The 20,971-nt window shown below is 34.9% G+C and overlaps 1 protein-coding gene across 9 annotated transcripts in view; it reads left to right on the forward strand.

Annotated features, from left to right (window-relative positions):
* Positions 1 to 20,971, forward strand: part of TANC2 (tetratricopeptide repeat, ankyrin repeat and coiled-coil containing 2) — a 215,324-nt gene that overhangs the window by 54,003 nt on the left and 140,350 nt on the right. For 4 of the 9 annotated variants that reach the window (XM_005858613.2, XM_014532046.1, XM_005858615.2 and 1 more), the window contains exon 3: positions 4,871 to 5,053. In XM_005858613.2, the coding sequence (XP_005858675.2) occupies positions 4,871 to 5,053 (183 nt within the window). Of the gene's footprint in view, positions 1 to 4,870; positions 5,054 to 16,101; positions 16,737 to 20,971 lie in introns of those variants that run through there. The other 5 variants (XM_005858608.2, XM_005858611.2, XM_005858614.2 and 2 more) reach the window with 2 other exon arrangements.

The raw sequence follows: 20,971 nt of genomic DNA on the forward strand, positions 1-20,971 counted from the left end.
ACCGAGGTATGTGCCCTTGACAGGAATCGAACCCTGAACCCTTCAGTCCACAGGTTGACACTCTATCCACTGAGCCAAACCAGCTAGGACAATACAGACTTTTAATACAGCATTTGGTCAGTATTTCTCAATAGAAATTCTCCGCACTTTTGCCCCAGTAATTCTGTACTTAGGATCTACATCTAGAAAGAACTGCATAAGTGGCCATTAACAAGAGACTGGTTAAATTATAATATATGATATACCACAGCAGTTTTCAAAATGAGTTGGAATTCCATATGCTGAAATTAAAACTAACACAATTGGGAACAATTGATTTAATTTTACTTCTTGGTTTAAACTACATTGTCATCATTTCATGTAAGACCATGTGCTTGTTTTTTATATTTCCCACTCTGTTTCCTAGCTTTATTGAAATACTAGAGGCCTGGTGCACAAAATTCGTGCGCTCAGGGGGAGCGGGCCTAAGCTGTCAGTCGGACATCCTTAGCGCTGCTGCGGAGGCGGGAAAGGCTCCTGCCACTGCTGCTATGCTCGCCAGCCATGAGCCCGGCTTCTGTGGAAGTGCACTAACCACCAGGGAGCAGCTCCTGTGTTGAGCATCTGCCCCCTGGTGGTCAGTGCATGTCATAGCAACCGGTCATTTTGCCATTTAGTCAACTTGCATATTAGCCTTTTATTATATAGGATGATTGATAAACACAAATGGTATGTATATATTTAAGGTTTACTTTGAGGTCTATTTTGTCCAATATAAGTATTGCTACCCAACTTTTTTTTCATTTTCATTTGCCTAAAAGATATTTTTCCATCCCTTCACTTTCAGTCTGTGTGAGTCCCTTATTCTGAGGTGGGTCTCTTGTAGACAGCATATATATGGGTCATGTTTTTTTATCCATTCAGCCACTTGATGTCTTTTGATTGGAGCATTTAGTCCATTTACGTTTAAAGTTATTATAGAAAGGTACTTGTTTGTAGCCATTTTTATTTTTTGTGCCTGTTTTATTTCTTAGCTTTTTATTTCTTCTTTTTACACTAGACCCTCTAGCATTTCTTGCATTGCTGGCTTGGTGCTGATAAACTCCCTTAGCCTTTTCTTGTCTGTGAAGCTTCTTATTTCCCCTTCAATTTTGAATGATAGCCTTGCTGGATAGAGTATTCTTGGATTCAGTCCCTTGCTTTGCATCACTTTGTAGATTTCCGTCCATTCTTTTCTGGCCTGATGTGTTTCTGTTGAGAAATCATTTGATAATCTAATGGGAGATCCCTTGTATGTAACTTTCCGTCTCTCTCTTGCAGCCTGTAAGATTCTCTCTTTGTCCTGAACATTTGCCATGGTAATTATGATGTGTCTTGGTGTGGGTCTTTTCGGATTCACCTTGTTTGGGACTCTCTGGGCTTGTGTGACTTTTTTCTTCCCCACCTCAGGGAAGTTTTCTGATATTATTTCTTCGAATAGGTTTTCTAATCCATGTTCATCTTTCTGTTGTTCTGGCACCCCTATTATTCGTATGTTGTTTCGTTTCATGTTGTCCCATAGCTCCCTTAGGCTCTCCTCCTGTCTTTTAATTTTTTTCTCCAATTGCAGTTCAGTTTGGGTGTGTTTTGCTTCCACATGATGTTTTGATAAATGTATATATTGTGAAATGATTACCACAATTAAGCTAATTAAGATGTCACTTTGCTAAGATCCAGAACTTATTTATCTAACAACTGAAAGTTTGAACATCTTTCTTTTCCCTCAGCCCCCAAATTTGTGGTAACCACCATTCTTCTCTCTGTATTTTTAAGATTCCACATATAAGTGAGATTATGTAGTATTTGTCTTTGTATGTCTGGCTTATTTTGCTTATAATATCCTCCAGATTCATCGTGTTGTCACAAAGGGCAGGATTTCCTTTTCTGAGGCTGAATAATATTCGTGTGTGTGTGTGAAATCACATTTTCTTTATCTATCAATAGAAACTGAGGTTGTTTCCAAATCATGGCTATTGTGAATAGTGCCACAGTCAGCATATGAATGCAATTATCTCTTTGAGATAATAATTTTATTTCTTTTGATATATACTCAGAAGTAGAATAGCTAATTCATATGGCAGTTCTATTTTTAATATTTGGAGGAGCTTCCATACTGTTTTCCATAATGGCTGTACCAGTTTACATTCCCATCAACAGTGTAAAGGGTTCCCTTTTGTCCACATTATTGCTAATACTTGTTATCTTTTGACTTTTTGTAAATAATAGCTGACCTAACAGGTATGAAGTGATGTCTCATTGTGGTTTTGATTTGCATTTCTCTGATTATTAGTGATGTACCTGTTGGCCATTTTTGTGTCTTCTTTGGAAAAATGCTTATTTGGGCCCTTTGCTCATTTTTAAATTAGGTTATTTAGTTTTGCTATTGGGTATGAATTTCTTAAATATTTGGATTTTAATTACTTACTGGATAAATGGTTTGCAGTATTTTCTCCCATTCTGTAAGTTGCCTTTTTCATTTTGTTGATGGTTTCTTTTGCTGTGCAGAAACTTTTTAGTTTGATATAGTCTCACTTGTTAACATTTGTTTTTGTTACCTATGCTTTTGATGTCAAATCCAAAGAATCATTGCCAAGACCAATGTCAAGGAGCTTTCCTTTTATATTTTCTTCTAGGAGTTTTATAGTTTCAGTTCTTATGTTTACATTTTTAACCCATTTCACTTGATTTTTGTATATGGTGCAAGGTAAAGATCCAGTTTCATTCCTTTGCATGTGGCTATCTCATTTTTCCAACACAGTTTGTTGAAGATATTATCCTTTTCCCATTGTGTATTCTTAGTGCCCTTGTTGAAGTTTAGTTGACTATATATGCATGGGTTTATTTCTAGGCTCTCTATTCTGTTCCATTGGTCTGTTTGCATGCTGCGTGTCTGTCTGTATGCTACTACTAACTTATTTTGACTACTATAGCTTTATAATTTGAAATCAAGAAGTGTGATGCCTCCAGCTTTGTCCACCTTGCTCAAGATTACTTGATTCATTTTTTCTTACAAAGTTTTAGAATTGCTTTCTTATTTCAGTGAAAAATGCCATTGGAATTTTGGTAGGGATTGTATTGAGTCTATAGATCACTTTGGGTAGTATGGACATTTTAACAATATTAATTCTTCCCAGTAGATGAACACAGGATATCTTCCATTTATTTGTATGTTTTTTAATTTTCTTTTATCAATGTCTTATAGTTTTCAGTATACAAATATTTTGCCTCCTTCGTTAAATTTATTCCTAAGTATCTTAGTCTTTTTTATGTTAAGCATACTACATTAAATTCTGTGCCTCCTGGTTCATTTGTATCTTTTGTGAGACTATTTTTTCTGCATGGTCTTTCTGACTTACTTTTTTCATGTTATCTTATCTCTTTGTTATTGTTAATTAAGGGCCCGATATTGTGTATGAAAATTTGTGGAAATAATTTGAGACCTATGGTGACGTTGTTATCTTCCTCTAAGAAGATTTATGTTTGTTTTTAGCAGGCACTAGCAATCCAAAATTGCCTTAACTTAATTTTGTGGTAGACATGTGGAGCTGGGTTTCAGTCCTGTAAAGGCCAGCCTAGTTTGGGTTTATATTTACTCCTAGAGTGTAGCCCTTTGGCCTTCCAAACAAAAGTGTTGGAGTTTTACCAGGTCCCCCTCCACAACTTTGTTCTCCCTTCATGCCAATATTTGTCTTTCCAGCTCTATAAAACTGTCAAAAGCTTCTTTAGCCCCAAATGCCAGGCTTCAGTTTTCTTCTGTAATTCTTCATTATGCTATTAACTTTACAGTGCCTTCAGGAAGATTTAAAATATATACAGGGTGTCCCAAAAAATGTATACACACTTTAACAGCTGATAGCTCAATTAATGTTTCTTTCCTTTCAGATTTAACCCATTGGACTTAATAATGGCAGCCAAAGTATGGCTATTTTTTTTTTTTTTTTGGAACACCCCAAAAATGTTCTAGTTTTCTTAGGGAAAAGTTGGTCTGAAGTATATAATCTAATCTGACTTTCTTAGGAGTTGGAGTTAACAATATGTAAATAGAAGTAAACAGCGTATAGTTTACTCTTTTTTAAATGTTAGAGAAAGATTCAAAGGTTACCATATAATAATGTCAGTCTTTTATCCACTTGTATGTTCACATACTTTCTTGGAGAGAGGGGATAAGAAATAGTTATAGTGACCTAGTAGCAAATGCATATATTGGATTGTTAAGCAGGTGAATATCTTTTTTTCATGTTTGTCTTATGGGGTAGGGGAGGGGGAAAATTGAAGAGCTTGCTCTAATTGTAATACTTACGGCTTTACACTATAATTATTTTTTATACTAGAGGCCCAGTGCGCGAATTCATGCACCAGTGGGGTCTCTCAGCCTGGCCTGTGGGATCGGGCCGAAACCCACTCTCCAACATCCCCCGAGGGGTCCCACATTGCAAGAGGGTGCAGGCCAGGCCGAGGAACCCCACCGTGGGGCTGGGGAGGGACGTGGGATGTTGGCCAGCTGGGGAGGAACCGCAGGAGGGGTTCAGGGCATGTTTGGTCCATCTCAGTCCTGATTGGCCAGACCCCAGCAGCACATCATAGCACGTCATAGCAACTGGTTGACCTGTCGACTGCCTGCCCCCTGGTGGTCAGTGCACTTCATAGCGAGCAGTTGAGTGGCCTTAGCATATCATTAGCATATTATGCTTTGATTGATTGAATGGACAACCAGACGACCGGACACTTAGCATATTAGGCTTTTATTATATAGGATATGCTATTCTGAATCATCCTAAAAGACAAATTTTAATAGAGAAGGAAGAATCTTTTCTCACCAACTCTTTTGTTTCCATCCTCTTCTGTCTAACAGGTGGCATCTCCACAGAAAGCGACTGTGCTTTTGAGCCAGACTACGCCGTCCCACCACTTCCAGTGAGTGAAGGTATGCAGCACATTCGGATTATGGAGGGCATGTCTCGCTCTCTTCCATCCTCCCCCTTACTCACACATCAGTCTATCAGTGTTCGGCTCCAACCTGTGAAGAAGTTAACTGGTAAGGACCTTACCTAAATTAAGTATGTTTAACAGGAAACCTAACAGTATGACGTTTTAGGTCATATCAAATCTGTTTATGTACATCTTTAGGTTTTTTTCCTTTTTGGCCTTCCTAATGTCATAGACTCTTGGAAAGAGGAGCTCCTACTGATTTTAATTTAGGGAATTAGAATAGTATTCAGTTTAACAGATTGATGTATTTATTTTCTAAATGATCCATCTGTTGTGGACATATTTTTCTAGGCTTTCAGGAAATTTCAAGTTTTGCCAGAATACACTGTTGTTCTGATTTCATTTTATCAGCTTGTTCATGTCAGATTAACAGATGGAGATATTATAATTTTAGGATAATAAGAGCTTCATAGTTCAGCAAAGGTACATTAGTCATGTTTTTGTTTGAATTCTTGATTTGTATATTTCATATCTATTTTTAAAGCTGATTTAGATATTTTCCTCTCCATTGTACATTCCTCCAACTTCTTAATATATTTACTATCATTCATAAGTTATGGATTGCACTGACTTTAATATGATCTCAAATATATATTGCCCATTCAGATCAAGTTGTTAGAACTGAAACTGTCTTCATTAAATGAACTTTTGTTTGTTTAAGCTTTTTCAGGAAAGACATTTTAGTATGTTGAATGAGATTTACGTGTGAAAATATGTAAGCCTGGGTCACTTTGTTAGATTTCTTTTAACATTATCAGTATATATCCGATGTCAGGAAGTTGACTAGTTTTGTTGGGTTATGAGTACATAGAGGCAATAAATTAAGTCATTCCCAAAGGATGTATTGACTACTTCCTATGTGTCTGGCATTGAGCTAGACAGTAGGGAGGTTTGATTATCATATGACAATTCTTAAGAAAATAGGAGGAGAGAGGAGGAAATAGACATTTTAGACTCTTCTATTTATTTTTTTAAATTTATTGGGGTGACATTGGTCAACATTAACATATAGGTTCTAGGTGTGGGTTTCTTTGTTATAAGATCTGTATATTGCACTGTATGCCCACCACCCAAAGTCAGATTTTCTCTCTTCCATCTATTTTGAATGAAACTTTTACAATGCTTATATTTTTTTCATTAAAATGATATTTCTTTATTGTATAGTTCCACAAAGCATCAGTCATTCCTCTTATATTATTTATTGTTTTTTAGGCATATTGAAATAGCAAAATCTACTTTGATTCTTGGGTTATTAGATAAAAGTCAGTAAAATAGCTGAGTAATATTTTACTAAAATACTTATTTTCTTCTGATATCTAAAAATAGGATAAATTTTATGTGATTCTGCATGAATAAAATTTCATTGCTTAGAAACACCCACTTTTTCTTGCAGTTTAAGGTATTATTGATTACTGAATATAACAAAAAACCAAATTTGATGGCTGTCAAGTGGCTTCATTTTACCACACACTTGGAAAGAAATAGCCATTTCCTTATAGAAGTTAGCTGGCTTGCCTGAGGTTCTGGAGATATCACTTTTCTATTTCATTTGCCTGTCCCAGTTTGAACTTCAACTTAAATAGTCAAAGATATATAGGATATATGAAAAGATACATATATATATATATATATAAAAGCCTAAGTGACTGTTTGACCGGTAGCTATGTTGTGCACTGACCACCAGGGGGCAGATGCTCAATGCACAGGAATGAAAACATGAAACAGACTGATGAATCTCAAAGGTAAGGGGGGAGGGCGAGAAGAGATTAACCAAAGATCTTATATGCATACTAGAGGCCCGGGGCACAGATCCGTGCACTGGTGGGGTCCCTCAGCCTGGCCTATGGGGATTGGGCTGAAATCGGCAGTCTGACATCTTCCAGGGGGTCCCGGATTGTGAGAGGGCACAGGCCAGCTCGAGGGACGCCACTGTGCACGAATCCGTGCACTGGGCCTCTAGTATATATATATAAAAACCTAAGCAACCGTTACGACTGGTCAATTGAATGACCGGTCGACCGGTCGCTATGACACGCACTAACCACAGGGGGCAGACGCTCAATGCAGGAGCTGCCCTCTGGTGATCAGTGTGCTCCCACAGCCAACCTCCCGCAGTACCTCTCTCCCGGACTGGGTGAGACGCCCCCAATAGGCCCTATTGCCAGCCAGGCCGAGGGACCCCCCCTGTGTACAAATTTGTGCACCGGGCCTCTAGTATACATATAATAAAAAAGTCAACAACATGCCTAATATCACTCAGGTGATACAGGGGAACAGTAATAAGAGGTATACTTGGTTAATTACATGTATGAACTATTTAGTTTTAATTTCACAATGCTTGAAGTATATGTATCCTCTCAAACAGTTTTGTTTTATTTAATATATACACATAGTTCTAGTTTTTCTAGACTGTCAAGGACCTAAGAATTTAAAGTTTGAGAATGCATTTTTAAATTTCTTAATGAAAGAAATTTGTCTTTTGACAGAGGATGTTATAAAAAATTTTCTGTGGCCAATTTTCTGCAAATTGAAAGAGATGTTAATTTTCTAGTTTAACCTGGAATGAAATTAATCTAAAACTTAACTTTAAAATATTAGTAAATTGTTCATCAGTTATCTTTCCTTTCCTAATTATATTTTGTTTTGAATAAGTAAAGAGAAAGTTGAATGGAGAAAGATTACCTGACCATAAGGAAATTTCTACCAGAAAATGGTTCTTAACAAAACGCATTAATGTAATCTGGCCATTAGGGCAACACTTACTAATTTATATATTTCCATGCATTTAAACTTCCAACTGTCTTATATTCCGTATATTCATATTACCAACCAAGTTAAATAAGTAGGGCCCGATTAGTCATCTTTTTCTATTTTCTTTCTCACTTTCTAATGTTTAATCCCTTTTCTGTGCTATAGTGAAGATATTTGTTTAGGCCCTACAAGTACTGCTTTAGATACAGTTAGTAAAGTGGTAAAAAAGACATATGAAGGCCCCTGCCTTGAAGGTATTTATATTCCTGCTGGGAAAGAGACTGGTAATAAACGTATAACCAATAAATAAATACTCTATTTTAGATAATTACAAGTACTATGAAGGTGATAAAGTAGGAAATGGGGTAGTGAGAGACTGGGGTGGTGGTAGGATTTATTTCTATGGAGTGGTCAGAGGAGGAGATATTTGAACTGAAGTCTGAATAACAAAAAGGGGCCAGTCATGGGGAGATCTAGGGTCATAGCCTTCCAGGCAGAAGTAACAGCTAGTGCAAAAGTCCTGAAGCAGAAAGCACCATTGGCATGGTCCAGGAATTAAAAGAAGACAAGTGTGGCTTCCGCAGAGTAAGTCAGGGGTGGGAGTACTAGAACATAGTTGGAGAGGTAGGTTGAAGCCAGAGTTTTTAGGGTCATAGTAAGGAGCCTACTCTTAGAATTTTAAGCAGAGCTGGAATGGGAAGTAATATGATCTGATATACCTTTTAATCAGATTTTGTTGGCAAGTATCTGAAGAATGGAGTATGAGAGACTAGTGTATCCCATGTTCATTAATCTTGTACATGATTTCCTGATCTTTAAATAGATCTTTAACTTCTAACAAGGGATAAAAAGACAATCTTTTTTTAATCTTGTATGATATAATAAAGGAGTAACCTTTTCCTATCATTGTTATTATGTAATCTCTGTACTCTTAGCATATTTATTATAGTCCTTCACATAGGTATATATATGAAGACCCATTTGCAGAAATAGGTCTATTCTATTTCTAAATATTTTGACTTAGTTTAGTCTTCAGAGAGTGAGAGTGGGGAAAGGTCTGCTCAAGAATAAAGACATATATGAAATTTGGAGATAGAAAATTAAATGTTAAATATATATAGATATATAGTATATCTACACACATACCTACATACCTCACTCTATTCAGTATAAAAACAAATTAATACAGTGTAAGTGGTTAAGAGAGAAATAGGCTTTGGGCTTATACTGCTTGAGTTTGTAACCCAGCTCTTAGAAACTCACTTCACTACTGTGTAGTTCTGTTTCTTCATCTGTAAAATGGGGATAATGATATCTTCAACATCATGGGTAATCAGGCCTATGCCATTGAGGCTGATCACAATGTTTAATGCTTGCTTAAAATGGCATTTGGCAAATATTAAATGCTGAGAATGTGTTAGCTGTTATTGTTAGCAAAAATTGTTTAAATTGGGTGAGAAGTTTTTAAAAATTGCTTTTAACATTAGATACCAATTTGGAACTTCAAAATTTTGCATGTTTTAAAAGTTATACTTTTTTGAATGATAGGAATAATAATGGTGATAATTCTCATTTGAATGCTTACAGTGTGACATACACATATTAGCTCATGTATTCTTCACATGTATCTCCATTTTATAGATGAGTAAATTAAGTCTTAGAGAGGTCAGATGTCTTGCTCAAAATTATACAACTAGAAAGCTGTCAGAGCCAAGGTTAACATCCAGGCCTTTTAACTCCAAATTTGTCTCATTATACCAATGTAAAAATTAAGCTTTAGGGAAGTTAGCTAACTCACCCACAGCATCTGGTAAATCAAATACTAGTAAGACTTTATTCCAAGTAGCAGAAGTGATAGCCAAATGATTTAAGCCAGCAATTTTCAACCTTTTTCATGTCATGGCACACGTAAACTAATATCTAAAATTTTGTACCATACCAAAAATTATTTTTGCCAATCGGAATATATATATATAATTTTGATTCATTCATGTAGGATAGCTATTGTTGTGTTGGCTGTTGTCATTTTTTTTATTTGACAGTCCAAGGGAAAAGAGGTCAGTTTCCCCTGACTAAATAGTCAGGTATTGCATGTTTTAAAAATTCTTGCAGCATGCTGGATGAAAATCGCTGGTTTAGGCAATAAAGGAAAACTAGAAGCTATAGAAGTTGAGCAAGCCTCAAGGTTCATTTGGCCTAGTTGGATACTGCTGTGCATTGGAGGGGACATGGAAGAGAGTGTACAGAGATAGCATAGTGTTGTGGTAATGGAATTGCCACAATTCTCTAGATTCTTATTCAGTGCTCTTTTCAAGATGTTTTTGTTGGTAAAATCATAAAGCCCATCAGCATACTTCTTAGAATATAGATAATTGGGAGTGCCAGTAGTCTATTTACTCAACACTTACTGAATTTATACTGTTTGTCTATTATGTACACTGTAAGTTTAGTAGAAGTTAAATTTTGAGTATTCACCCTATTGGTAGGTGTGTAAATTGATGCAGCCTTTTTGTAAGTTTGACAATATGTATCAAAATTGTAATGCACATAATTTATGACAGCAATTTTATTGCTCAGATAAATTTGAAAAAAATTGAAATGTATATGTATGTATGTATGCATGTGTGTGTGTATATATATAGTATTACTTATATAGTAAAAAATGAAAATGTAAATATTTATCAATAATAGTAATCCATTGGTGTTTTAAAATGATATACACACATAAACACATATATTTGGTGTGGTATGGAGATACAATAACTCTAACTCAAAAGTGGGAAAGGGATGACATAAATTTTGTTGTATACTCTTATATAGTAGTTGTATTTTTTTTACCACATTAAAATCCAAAATCTCATGAGGCATTGTAACAAAATGGACCCTGACATCCATTTCCTTATTCTATAAACTTGTGCAAATTTGCTGTAAGTCTCTGTACTTCAGTTTACTTGTTTCTAAAATGGGAATGATAATAGTATATACCTAAACCAGTGTCACCCCAATACATTTAAAATAAAAGAACACCAAAAAAATAATATAGTGTATACCTTATAGGACTATTAACAGAATTGGATGAGTTGGTATGTATAAGCTCATAAGACAGCATCTGACACAGAGTTAGGTATTCCATAAATGTTAGCTATAATTATTGTAACTTTAAGATTTGTGTGACTTTCTATCAACTATGTTCAGTATCAGTTCTGAGCCTTTGGAAGGTGACCTTCAAGTAATTTACTTAATTGGCTCAAATGAGTTCCTCTCTACTTTTCCGAGGAGTAACCTGATATCAAATGGATTATTAACTAGTCTTTGGGAAAAAGTAATTTTGGCCTGATTTAAAAGGTATTTGCTACCAATGGATTGGAATGACTGTGGCAAGCCAATTTAGATGGTAAATAAATTACAATAATCAATTTGATCATGCTGCAACCTAGTTATTTTAGATACTAGCTGCAGCCGAAGTATTTTTTTCATCATAGATAAAATGGAATCATTGACTTGTTTTCAAGACACCCTGTGAAAATCATTTAAAGCTATTTTGATTTTTAAAAAAAGCCTATGCATAATGTTAGTCTGATATGTTTTAATGCACTTATATGTTCTTTACATGAAAATAATTATCTTGCAATTTGGGGGAAAACTGGAATTCATGATATACTTTAGTGAATTTTATTATTAGGAAAAATACAGAGTTTCTATGAAGATTAAATAAGATTTCTTAAACATACAACCTATCATATAATAAACATTGACTAAATGCTTTTATTGTCATTTTTAACTTGGATAAAACGGAAACATAGTCTTGAGAAAAGTATTGAAAAGCCAAATTAAAAATATAAAGAGCATTTTTAGAAAAAATATAAGTTGTATTATAGTGAATTTTATTAGATTAAAAAATCTAGTAGATGTGTGATAATCTAAGCTCCCATCAGTCCTAAATTAGATACCTCTATTTTAATTTCCATATGGATAAAGTACCTTACCAAATACTTCTAAAGCTAAATAAAAAATGTAAATGAAGACTTTTAAACTCTTTGGAATACTAACACTAATGCTAATTAAAGTAGGTCTGGACCTCATTCAAGTACTGTTTCTAATTCAGATGCTCTAGTTTTATGGGTTGAAGGTTTATTCAGTGGTAGAAGTAGCTCCCATTGCTCTCCCTGTAGCCTTCCAGACAAAAAGTAGAGAATGTCAGTTATTGCTTAATTCAATTTAGATAACTTCAGGTATCATGAGTTAGTATTATTAAAGAAAACCAGAGCTGGACAGTAATTAAAAGTGGTAAAGAGGGATTTTATTCAGGAAGTATTGCGACAGGGAAAAAGAGAGCTCAGTTTAGAACTGGATTCAATTCTGAAATACAGTAAAGACAGTTAAGGATTTATAGCCAAGAAGCAAGGAAGGGAAGGCAGCAGTGGATGGAAAATTAGTAAGAGGAGACATCAAAGATAGGATTTTTGCTAAACCAATTTAACTGAATTTTTGCTGAAGGAAGGACAGAGTGATCAGCTATCAAGGGTGGGGGGATTCTCACTAAACTGACTTAGGATTCTTGCTACAACTTGGCTAGACTGCAGGCTTCAGTATAAGACCCAAGGATGAGGCATAGTGGAAAACAGGGCTCAGAAGAAGCCTGACAAAGTTTTATTAAGAAGAGCGGCTTTGTCATTATGTATATTTTGAGCACTTACATGTCAACATGTATTATCAAATAAAGAATCCTTTTGTGATGTTTACACACACGGGATTTGGGTAGTGCCATACTCTCAAGAGTCCAGGCCTTCCAGTAGGACAAAGAACTATGTTAAAATTCTACACTCATTCATTTGTAAGCTTTGTCTAGATAATATGTAAGTAAGAATAATAATACCTTAGAGTTAAAAGGAATAAGAAATGTTTGTAGAGCGTTTCTCTATGTGCCTAGCACTTAATGTGTCAAACATGGTTTGCCAGTTAAATACTTTTTGTTTTGCTTTAAATAAATTTGCATCATCTTACTGTGATCAACTCGTATTTATTAGAAACTCCGATTAATAGTTAATATTTCTTTGTTTAATTAATAAATAAATTTTTGATAGATAAAATCTTTCAAAATGGAAGTCTATATGGGGAAAAATAAAAGGAATCCTAACAGGTGGAAAAGTTGGTAATCACTTGGTTATTAATTGCTGATATCACGTGGGGAAAGAAGAAAATTTTTTCCTACACTTCGACGTTCTTTTGGCTGGTCTAATAAGTAAATCTACAAGAGACAGATTAACAAGAGAAACTAACCAAATTCAATTACATGCATATGTATCGGAACCCCACGTACATAAGAGAGTCAGAGACCCCACATACATAAGAGGTTCAGAAACAGAAAGGTGAAATGGAGCCAAGGCACAAGGTAAGAAGAGCCTTGGGGCTTTGGAGGGGAGCGCGATCATTTGCAGATGATACAAAGAACAGGTGTTCAGTAATTAGAAATAGGCCCATCCTTATACATAGGTCGTAAGTAATTTCTGGTAATGACTCTTATTATGGGCAAGGCCCCAATTTAAATTCTTCTGGGTAGTTAAGGGAGGGGCAGAAGTTTCACCTGAACCTACAGGGTCTCAATTGCCTAGAGCAGTGGTCGGCAAACTCATTAGTCAACAGAGCCAAGTATCAACGGTACAACGATTGAAATTTCTTTTGAGAGCCAAATTTTTTAAACTTAAACTATATAGGTAGGTACATTGTTATTAACTTGATCAGGGTACTCCTAAGGCTTAGGAAGAGCCACACTCAAGGGGCCAAAGAGCCGCATGTGGCTCGCAAGCCTCAGTTTGCCGACCACGGGCCTACAACTTAAAATAATTCACATGCCAAATGGCACATCTTGGGGAGGCCTGTTCTGTACCCCTTAAATCCCTTTTAGCTAGTATGTGGTGGTTCTAAGAGTCGGGCATCACTTTTTAAAATTAAATTTATTGGGGTGACATTGGTTAATAGGATCATATAGGTTTCAGGTTTGGTTTTCTATGTTACAAGATCTGTATATTGCAATGTGTGCCCACCACCCAAAGTTAAATCTTCTCCTGTCATCATAATAGGTTCCCTTTCCCCCTCGCCCCCCACCACCTTCTCTCTGGCAACCACCACACTGCTGTTTGTGTCCATGAGTTTGTTTTATATCCCACATATGAGTGAAATCATATGGTTCTTAGCTTTTTCTGACTTACTTCACTTAGCATAATATTCTCAAGGTCCATCTATGGGGTGTCACTTTTTTATTTTTATTGATTTCAGAGAGGAAGGAAGAGGGAGAGAGAGAGAGACAGAAACATCAATGATGAGAGAGAATCATTGATTGGCTGTGCCCGGCGGCTACTGGTGATCAAGCCCGCAACCCGGGCATGTGCCTTTGACCGGAATCGAACCTGGGACCCTTCAGTCTGCAGGCCAACGCTCTATCCACTGAGCCAAACAGGCTAGGCATGGGGTATCACTTTTAAATGTGGAAAATACCATGACGGTTACAGAAAAAAAGAAAATCCTTCTTTGTTCATGCTTCCTCTGTGATCTTGCCCAGAAAACTCACCATGATTTTATGCCACAGTTCCTAGAAGCCTATTTTTATATTTAATTGACCCTGTCTTCCCTACTTGCTTATCTGCCCACCTGCTGGAATTTGAGCAGTTCACAAAGTGTCAAATGTTAGATGTAAAGATTAAATAATATTGGTCCTCAGAAATACTTCTCAGTCACAACACATTATGAAAGGCAAGTAAGTAAATATCCATGATTCAGAAGAAATCCTCTTAGTGACTCTCCAAATAGGAAGTAAATTATAATATGTGATTATATAATGCTTAGCTTTTAATATATATTCACATCATAAAATAGAACTTATTATAATGCTAAACCATATTTTCCCTCATTATAGAAAATGTGCCCAAATTGACATATTTAACCCATAAGAATAATAAATATGTGGCATGACAGAATATTCTCTCACTGATGAATATACATTATAGTGACAATGCTGCCCACATAAGAGAACAGTGCAATAAGTAAATTTACCTTATTTTTTTTACTTTACTTTTGTATTGTTTTGTATCGGAACATTTCATTAAATATGTGGTGGTAGGAGAGAAATATCCATTGATATGATATAGAACAATTTCATATAGCTGTGATTTTCAATCGATGTGCTACAATAATTTTTGCAATACCTGACTATTTAGTCAGAGGCACTGACCTCATTTCCCTTAGATTATCAGGTAAAAAAAAAAAAAAATGACAACAGCTAACACAATAGCTGTTTGGTGTGAAAGAATAAAAATTATACCTTCTTTTGTGACAGATCGGCAAAAAATATATTTTTTGTGGTGCCGCAGAATTTTAGTAATTAGTTTATGTGTGCTACGAGACAAAAAAGATTGAAATCACTGTCATATAGAATTGTCCTATCTAAATAGATGAATAGCACCAGTGGAACATATGCTTCAGAAGCTTACTGAAAGTTCACAGCCATGTCTAGAATACTGCAGAGAGTACCATTACCACTGCTAAATCCATACATTAACCCTAGCTCCCCTTCTCCCACGGTTCTTTTTTCAAGCTATCCTGCTGTCCACTGGAAGGGAAGGGACTCTTCTGGATTCCTGGGAGGTGAGGAGAAACTGTGACAACAGAAAGGTTCCCTACACCCTTTAGGGAAAGGCCTTCAGACACATGGGATGGAACACTAACACTAACCCTGTCTCACCAGTGATTAACACAAGTCATTTCCTTGATCATGAGTGAAGGCTATTCGAATTTTCAGGAAGTTGGTGTCTTTTGAACCTTTCTGCATCTAGAAGGAATATAGAAGGTAGTATGTCTCTGTTTGAAATTAATACCAATGCTACTATATTAATCAAGTGATAGTTCTGTAGTTTTAGTGTATCTGATACTGCCATCTGAATGAAAGGCATTCAATCAGGTTTTGAATATCTCTAAATATTTAAAAATAACTTTTCTGATATCTTACATTCTAGACAGTTCCTTCCTTATCACTGTCTAAATTTACCATTTAACCCAATAAATTATGAAGATAACGCAGGCACATATACAGTATTATTAATATTTTCAGTTACATTAATATGCAGTTTTGTTAGTGACTACTTACTGTATTTTGCAATATATATTCATTCACACAGCTCTGATTTAGGAATTCAGAAGAGAAAAATTTGAGAAGGAATCACTAAGGGAGGAGTTTATAGCTTTACGGCATGAGGAGCTTACAGGTTTTTAAAATAAATCGTTCCCAGAATTCATGTCACAGCTCCTTATATGGTGCTGCTTTTTTCCTCTCAGTTGCTATGACAACAGCAGCACTGCGCCATTCATCAGCTCTGGACCTGGGCTGTATTGCTAGCCTTCCATGTTACTCCTGAATGTTAAGAACATCCGTGAATCATTCACTGTGTTAATGCTGCGCCATTAGAAACCTCAGAAGCAGTTCTTCCATCAGTTTGGTCTAACAGAAGGGTAAATTAAACTGCGCCACAGAGAAATATTGTATAAAAATATTTCCTTTTTCCTAAGGGAATCATACAATCTATATTTGCTGCAGTAGTCTGAAAGGATAAGCTTATATCAGGCAATCTAATGAAAAGAACTCGTCCGTGTAATTTGTCTTGAAATCATTAGCTGTTCAAGACAAATACCACATTGCATCTCTGGATACAAAAAGAAGCAGGTGATGTTGTTAGGGATTCTAAGCTCCTCTGGGAGCATCACTTGTGCTTTGGGACCATAATCAACATTTGCTGTAAGAAGTATCACCTGTAACACACAATAAGTTCTGGGCATTGTGAAGAGCTGAGTGCCGAAGATTCAAGTGTGGATCATTACTGATGTGTCAGTTCTGATAACAACATGACCGTGAATAAGAAGAAGCCTTTCAGGTTTTCTGGAGAAAAGACTATATAGTATTGACTAAAGAAGAAGATAAACTAAAGCCTGTGAGTATGATGAGTAGAGTATCTGTGTGTTACATGGGTTTTTGAGATGCGAGGCCTACTTTGAGCTTTGTAGAAAAAGAAACACAACCTAAGAGAATTTGACATAGTTTTCAGGGAAGCCATTAAGAAATGTCTTTAAACATATATATTTAATTTTAATTGTGTGTTCTTTTACTTTTATGTGTGTGTATGTATGAACATTTAGAAACAGTTTAATACTTTTAAAAATATTTCATTGTGAAGAAAGCTGTTAATTCAGTTTTTTAATGTAAATGTGAAGGTCATATTGCTTTTTTTTGTTAATTGTGATTCCAGAATAGATTTTTACTTCCTATTGCAATAGAAGTAAAGTACACTTTTTAAAAATAGTGTGGAAACCTAGAATTTCTGTAAACATGCTTCTTTAATACATTAAATCTTTATTTCATTAACTGCAATGCTTAAAAATGAATGTACTTGGATAGTTTTAAGGATTTATTAACTTGACATTATTTGATATTTATGTTGATTTATATTGTCTGTTTTCCCAGTTGAGAAAGGTTAACTAGAGTTTTTCCATTTTTGTATTTTCAGACCATTTGGAAATGATCAATTTAAGATAAATTGAATTTATAGATTGAATTTCTTAAAAGACTGTTCATTTACTGGCTTTTAATTTCTCTTTTTAGTTCTGGCCATGGTAACTTAGAAATGTACTAAAAGTAGGAACTTGGTTTTTCAAAATTAGGATATTTAGAATTATCTTCAGCCACTCACAGAGAAAGGGGCATTTTATCTAGGCTTTTTCAGTTATTTATCTTCCTGAATTCCTCTTCTTAAATGCATTTGTTCAGAGAAGATATACTTTAGGGTATAACTGGGTTCCTTTAATTTATACAATTAGGGAAAAATATTTTGCTACTTTATTATTACTGCATTTTGATTTATATTTCTTACATTCTTGAGATCTTAGTCTATAGAGCTGTACATATGACTTTGCTCAATGTTTAAGAAACCTTTGAATAGGGAGAATTAATATATTAAAGGATAAAGAAAGTACTAATCACTTATACTTACTGTCATGTCATTTAGTAAAAGGATTTTACTTTTATTTGAAAGCCTTGTAAGTAATAGATTAAATAAATGAAATGTTTACATTTTAACCATTGTGCAAGAAAATATGAATTTTAAAATTTATGTGTATTTAATAACTGTATACATTGTAAGTTAACACTTTTTTATTACTAGTTTTTCCTTATAAATGCATATGTATAAAGAATTTTGTATTCCATTACTCTGGAACCATAATTCTTATTAATAGTAAAAGAGACTGATTTGAACACTTTTTAAAAAAACAGTTATATTTTTAATAATAGTTTTATTCGTTTTAAAGAATCTTCCTTGGCACATCCTGTGATTTTTTTTTTTTTTAAATGTTTGGGGCCTTACCCAATAATATATTCCTGAAATGTTGTATATAAGCATATTTGTTTGTTTGTATATTGTCTAACTTAAAATCCACTAGTGAAACTCCCTATTTTGAGAGATTCTACACTAAGTTGATTTGGTGAATCTGTACTACTATATCATATACTGTACTCTTACTTTAGGTTTTCTTAAAGTAAGAGCCATCTGGTTTGTTCAATATATAAAGATTCAAGTTGCAGATTTAACTGGCAACGTTCTGTGAAAAAATTAAGCCTCCTACTTTGGACTTATAATTTAACCCCTTAATTTCAGAAGAGTTTGATGTCTTCAGCTTTATTTTCTGAAATCCCTTGAAGTCTTTCCAATATTATTAATATAACAGACAACTGGGTAAAATCTTAGTTGATAGGAGGCATTGCTTTTATTTGGGAGGAAATATGTTAGTGAATAAATAATATATAAAATTTGTAAGTATAAAAGGCCTTAGTTTCTTCCCTAGTTTAACTAAAACTTGAACATGTCATCCAATTGCACTTCTGAATATCTAAAAATTTATTAATAATGCTTATACGCTTTTAGTAGGAAATAGGTGCCTTCTTTCTGTCAGAATCTGAATTCCTGTCAGAATCTACATTAAGACCAAAAGTTTCACAATGATGATAAATTATTTTAAAAGAGTGATTTCTAGTTATTTTTTTTCTCATGGGAATCAGTCAATATTTCTATTATAAATGTGTCTTCTTTATCACTCCAATGTTCTCAAGTAAAACATTTTAACCACTTGTGAGCTTTGTAGCTTAGGACATGTTAACCTCTGAAGTTTCTTTTCTATAAAATTAATGAAATAATGCCTTATTGTGCCATTTTAGGCATTAAGAAAGATAATATATATTAGGGATCTAGTATAATACTTATCACAAAAGAAACATTCTATAAGTAATAATTCTCTTCTCTACCCTTCCTCTACATTGGCCTACTTCAGTGGTTCTTGAACTTTTCCTAGGGAGTATTTTTAGGACAGAGGAATTTGAATACATATCAAAGGGATATAGGAGGTAGCCTAAAGGGGCATCAAAGCAAATCTGGATATTTTTTACATATATCTTTGGGACAGAGAAATCTGAATGCATATGAAAGGGGGTGCAAGATGTAGCTTAAAGGGACATCCAAAGCAAACCTAGATATTTTTTCTTTTAAAATAGTCTACATTCCATCAATTGTAATTGAAAAGTAGAAAAATATTTTTTTAAAAATAGTCTACTTTTTACATTTTTATGATTTCAAAAAAGAAATCTTTAAAACTCACTCTTCAGGAAAATATACTACCAATATTTATGAATTCTCAAGTTTAAGACATACTACTGAGATCTCTTGGTCTGGGTATCATTTTTAGGAAATAAAGATCCTGAAATAAGTATATATTTCTCTGGAGAAATAGATTGGGAATTAAAAAGCAGGGATGAAAAATGAATCTAACTAAAGGTAGAAGGCTTACTCTGTTCAAAAGAGTGAGTAGTGGTATGGAGCTGGGTCAAGCTGTAGTGGGATGAGAAAGGAAATATCTTCATGAGAGAAATGAAAAAGAATGATGATGGGGAAACTAACAGTTTAGCATTTTTAAAGCTGTGAGAAGTCCTGCAATAAAAGAACCTATTTAACTGTTTAATCTAGTATCTCTAAAACTTATTTGACAACAGACACTTTGTTTTTTCTTACACAACAACTGCAAAATCTTGTGCAACAAGTAAGTGTTCCAAGGAGCACACTTAAGGAAATAAGTGACTAACGGAGGTTATGAATTTAGAAGGAAAGAAGAATGGATAACTGTGCAAAGCAAAGTTTGACAGCAATCATCTTGGCACTCCAGAAGATTATGGAAAAGTTAAATTTTGCTCAAATTCCCCAGATAAATTGAACTTTAATATTTTAAAGAATAGTATGGTGTGTGTTTTTAAGTGGGGGGAAAGATTGCATTTACCATGTGGATTAGAAAGTGGAATGATAAATAAGGTGACTAGTAAAAACTTGAAGCAAGAGGACAGGATGCATTCAAATGGTAAATACATCAGTTTGTCTGGAAATAAAGGATTCTGTGGAAGGTAAAACCAGGAATGGATTGAGGAGGCCTTTGGGACAATGGTAAACTGAGATGGTAGCAGTGGAAAGGATACAAGGAGAAAAAGATTTTAAGGAATAAGCAAATTGTCGACCAGCCACTTATAGAATCTAGGAATATGGGAGATCTGTCAAAGATGATTCTAAGACTAAGAATGTGAATTGATGGCCTGCAAAGGGTTTCTGGGCTTCTTGATTATGAAACTTTGTCTTTTACAGATTTGAGAAATTAGCCATTATTCAAATACTTTTTCGCCCCCTTTTTCTCTTTTTCTGAGACTCTAATTACACATATATGTGTAGACCTTGGATATCATCTCACAGGTCCTGAGGTGTTTTTTTGTTTTTGTTTTGCTCTTTGTTCTCTGTTGTCTTCAGATTGGATAATTTTCATTCATCTATTTTCAAATTCACTTACTCCTCTATCATTTTAAACTATTTTCAATTTACTATATAGTATATATGTGTATGTATGTGTGTGTACATACATATATACAAACACACTATATACTGTCATTTAAATTGTCATGTTTAAACTTTAAATACTAGAGGCCCGGTGCACAAAAATTTGTGCACTTGGTGGGGGGGTCCTTCAACCCAGCCTGTGCCCTCTCGCAGTCTGGGACCCCTCAGGGGATGACCACCTGCTGGCTTAGGCCCGCTCCCCAGGGGATTGGGCCTAAGCTGGCAGTCAGACATCCCTCTGGCAGCCC

The sequence above is a fragment of the Myotis brandtii genome, unplaced genomic scaffold, assembly GCF_000412655.1.
Source record: "Myotis brandtii unplaced genomic scaffold, ASM41265v1 scaffold120, whole genome shotgun sequence".
Classification (NCBI taxonomy): domain Eukaryota; kingdom Metazoa; phylum Chordata; class Mammalia; order Chiroptera; family Vespertilionidae; genus Myotis; species Myotis brandtii.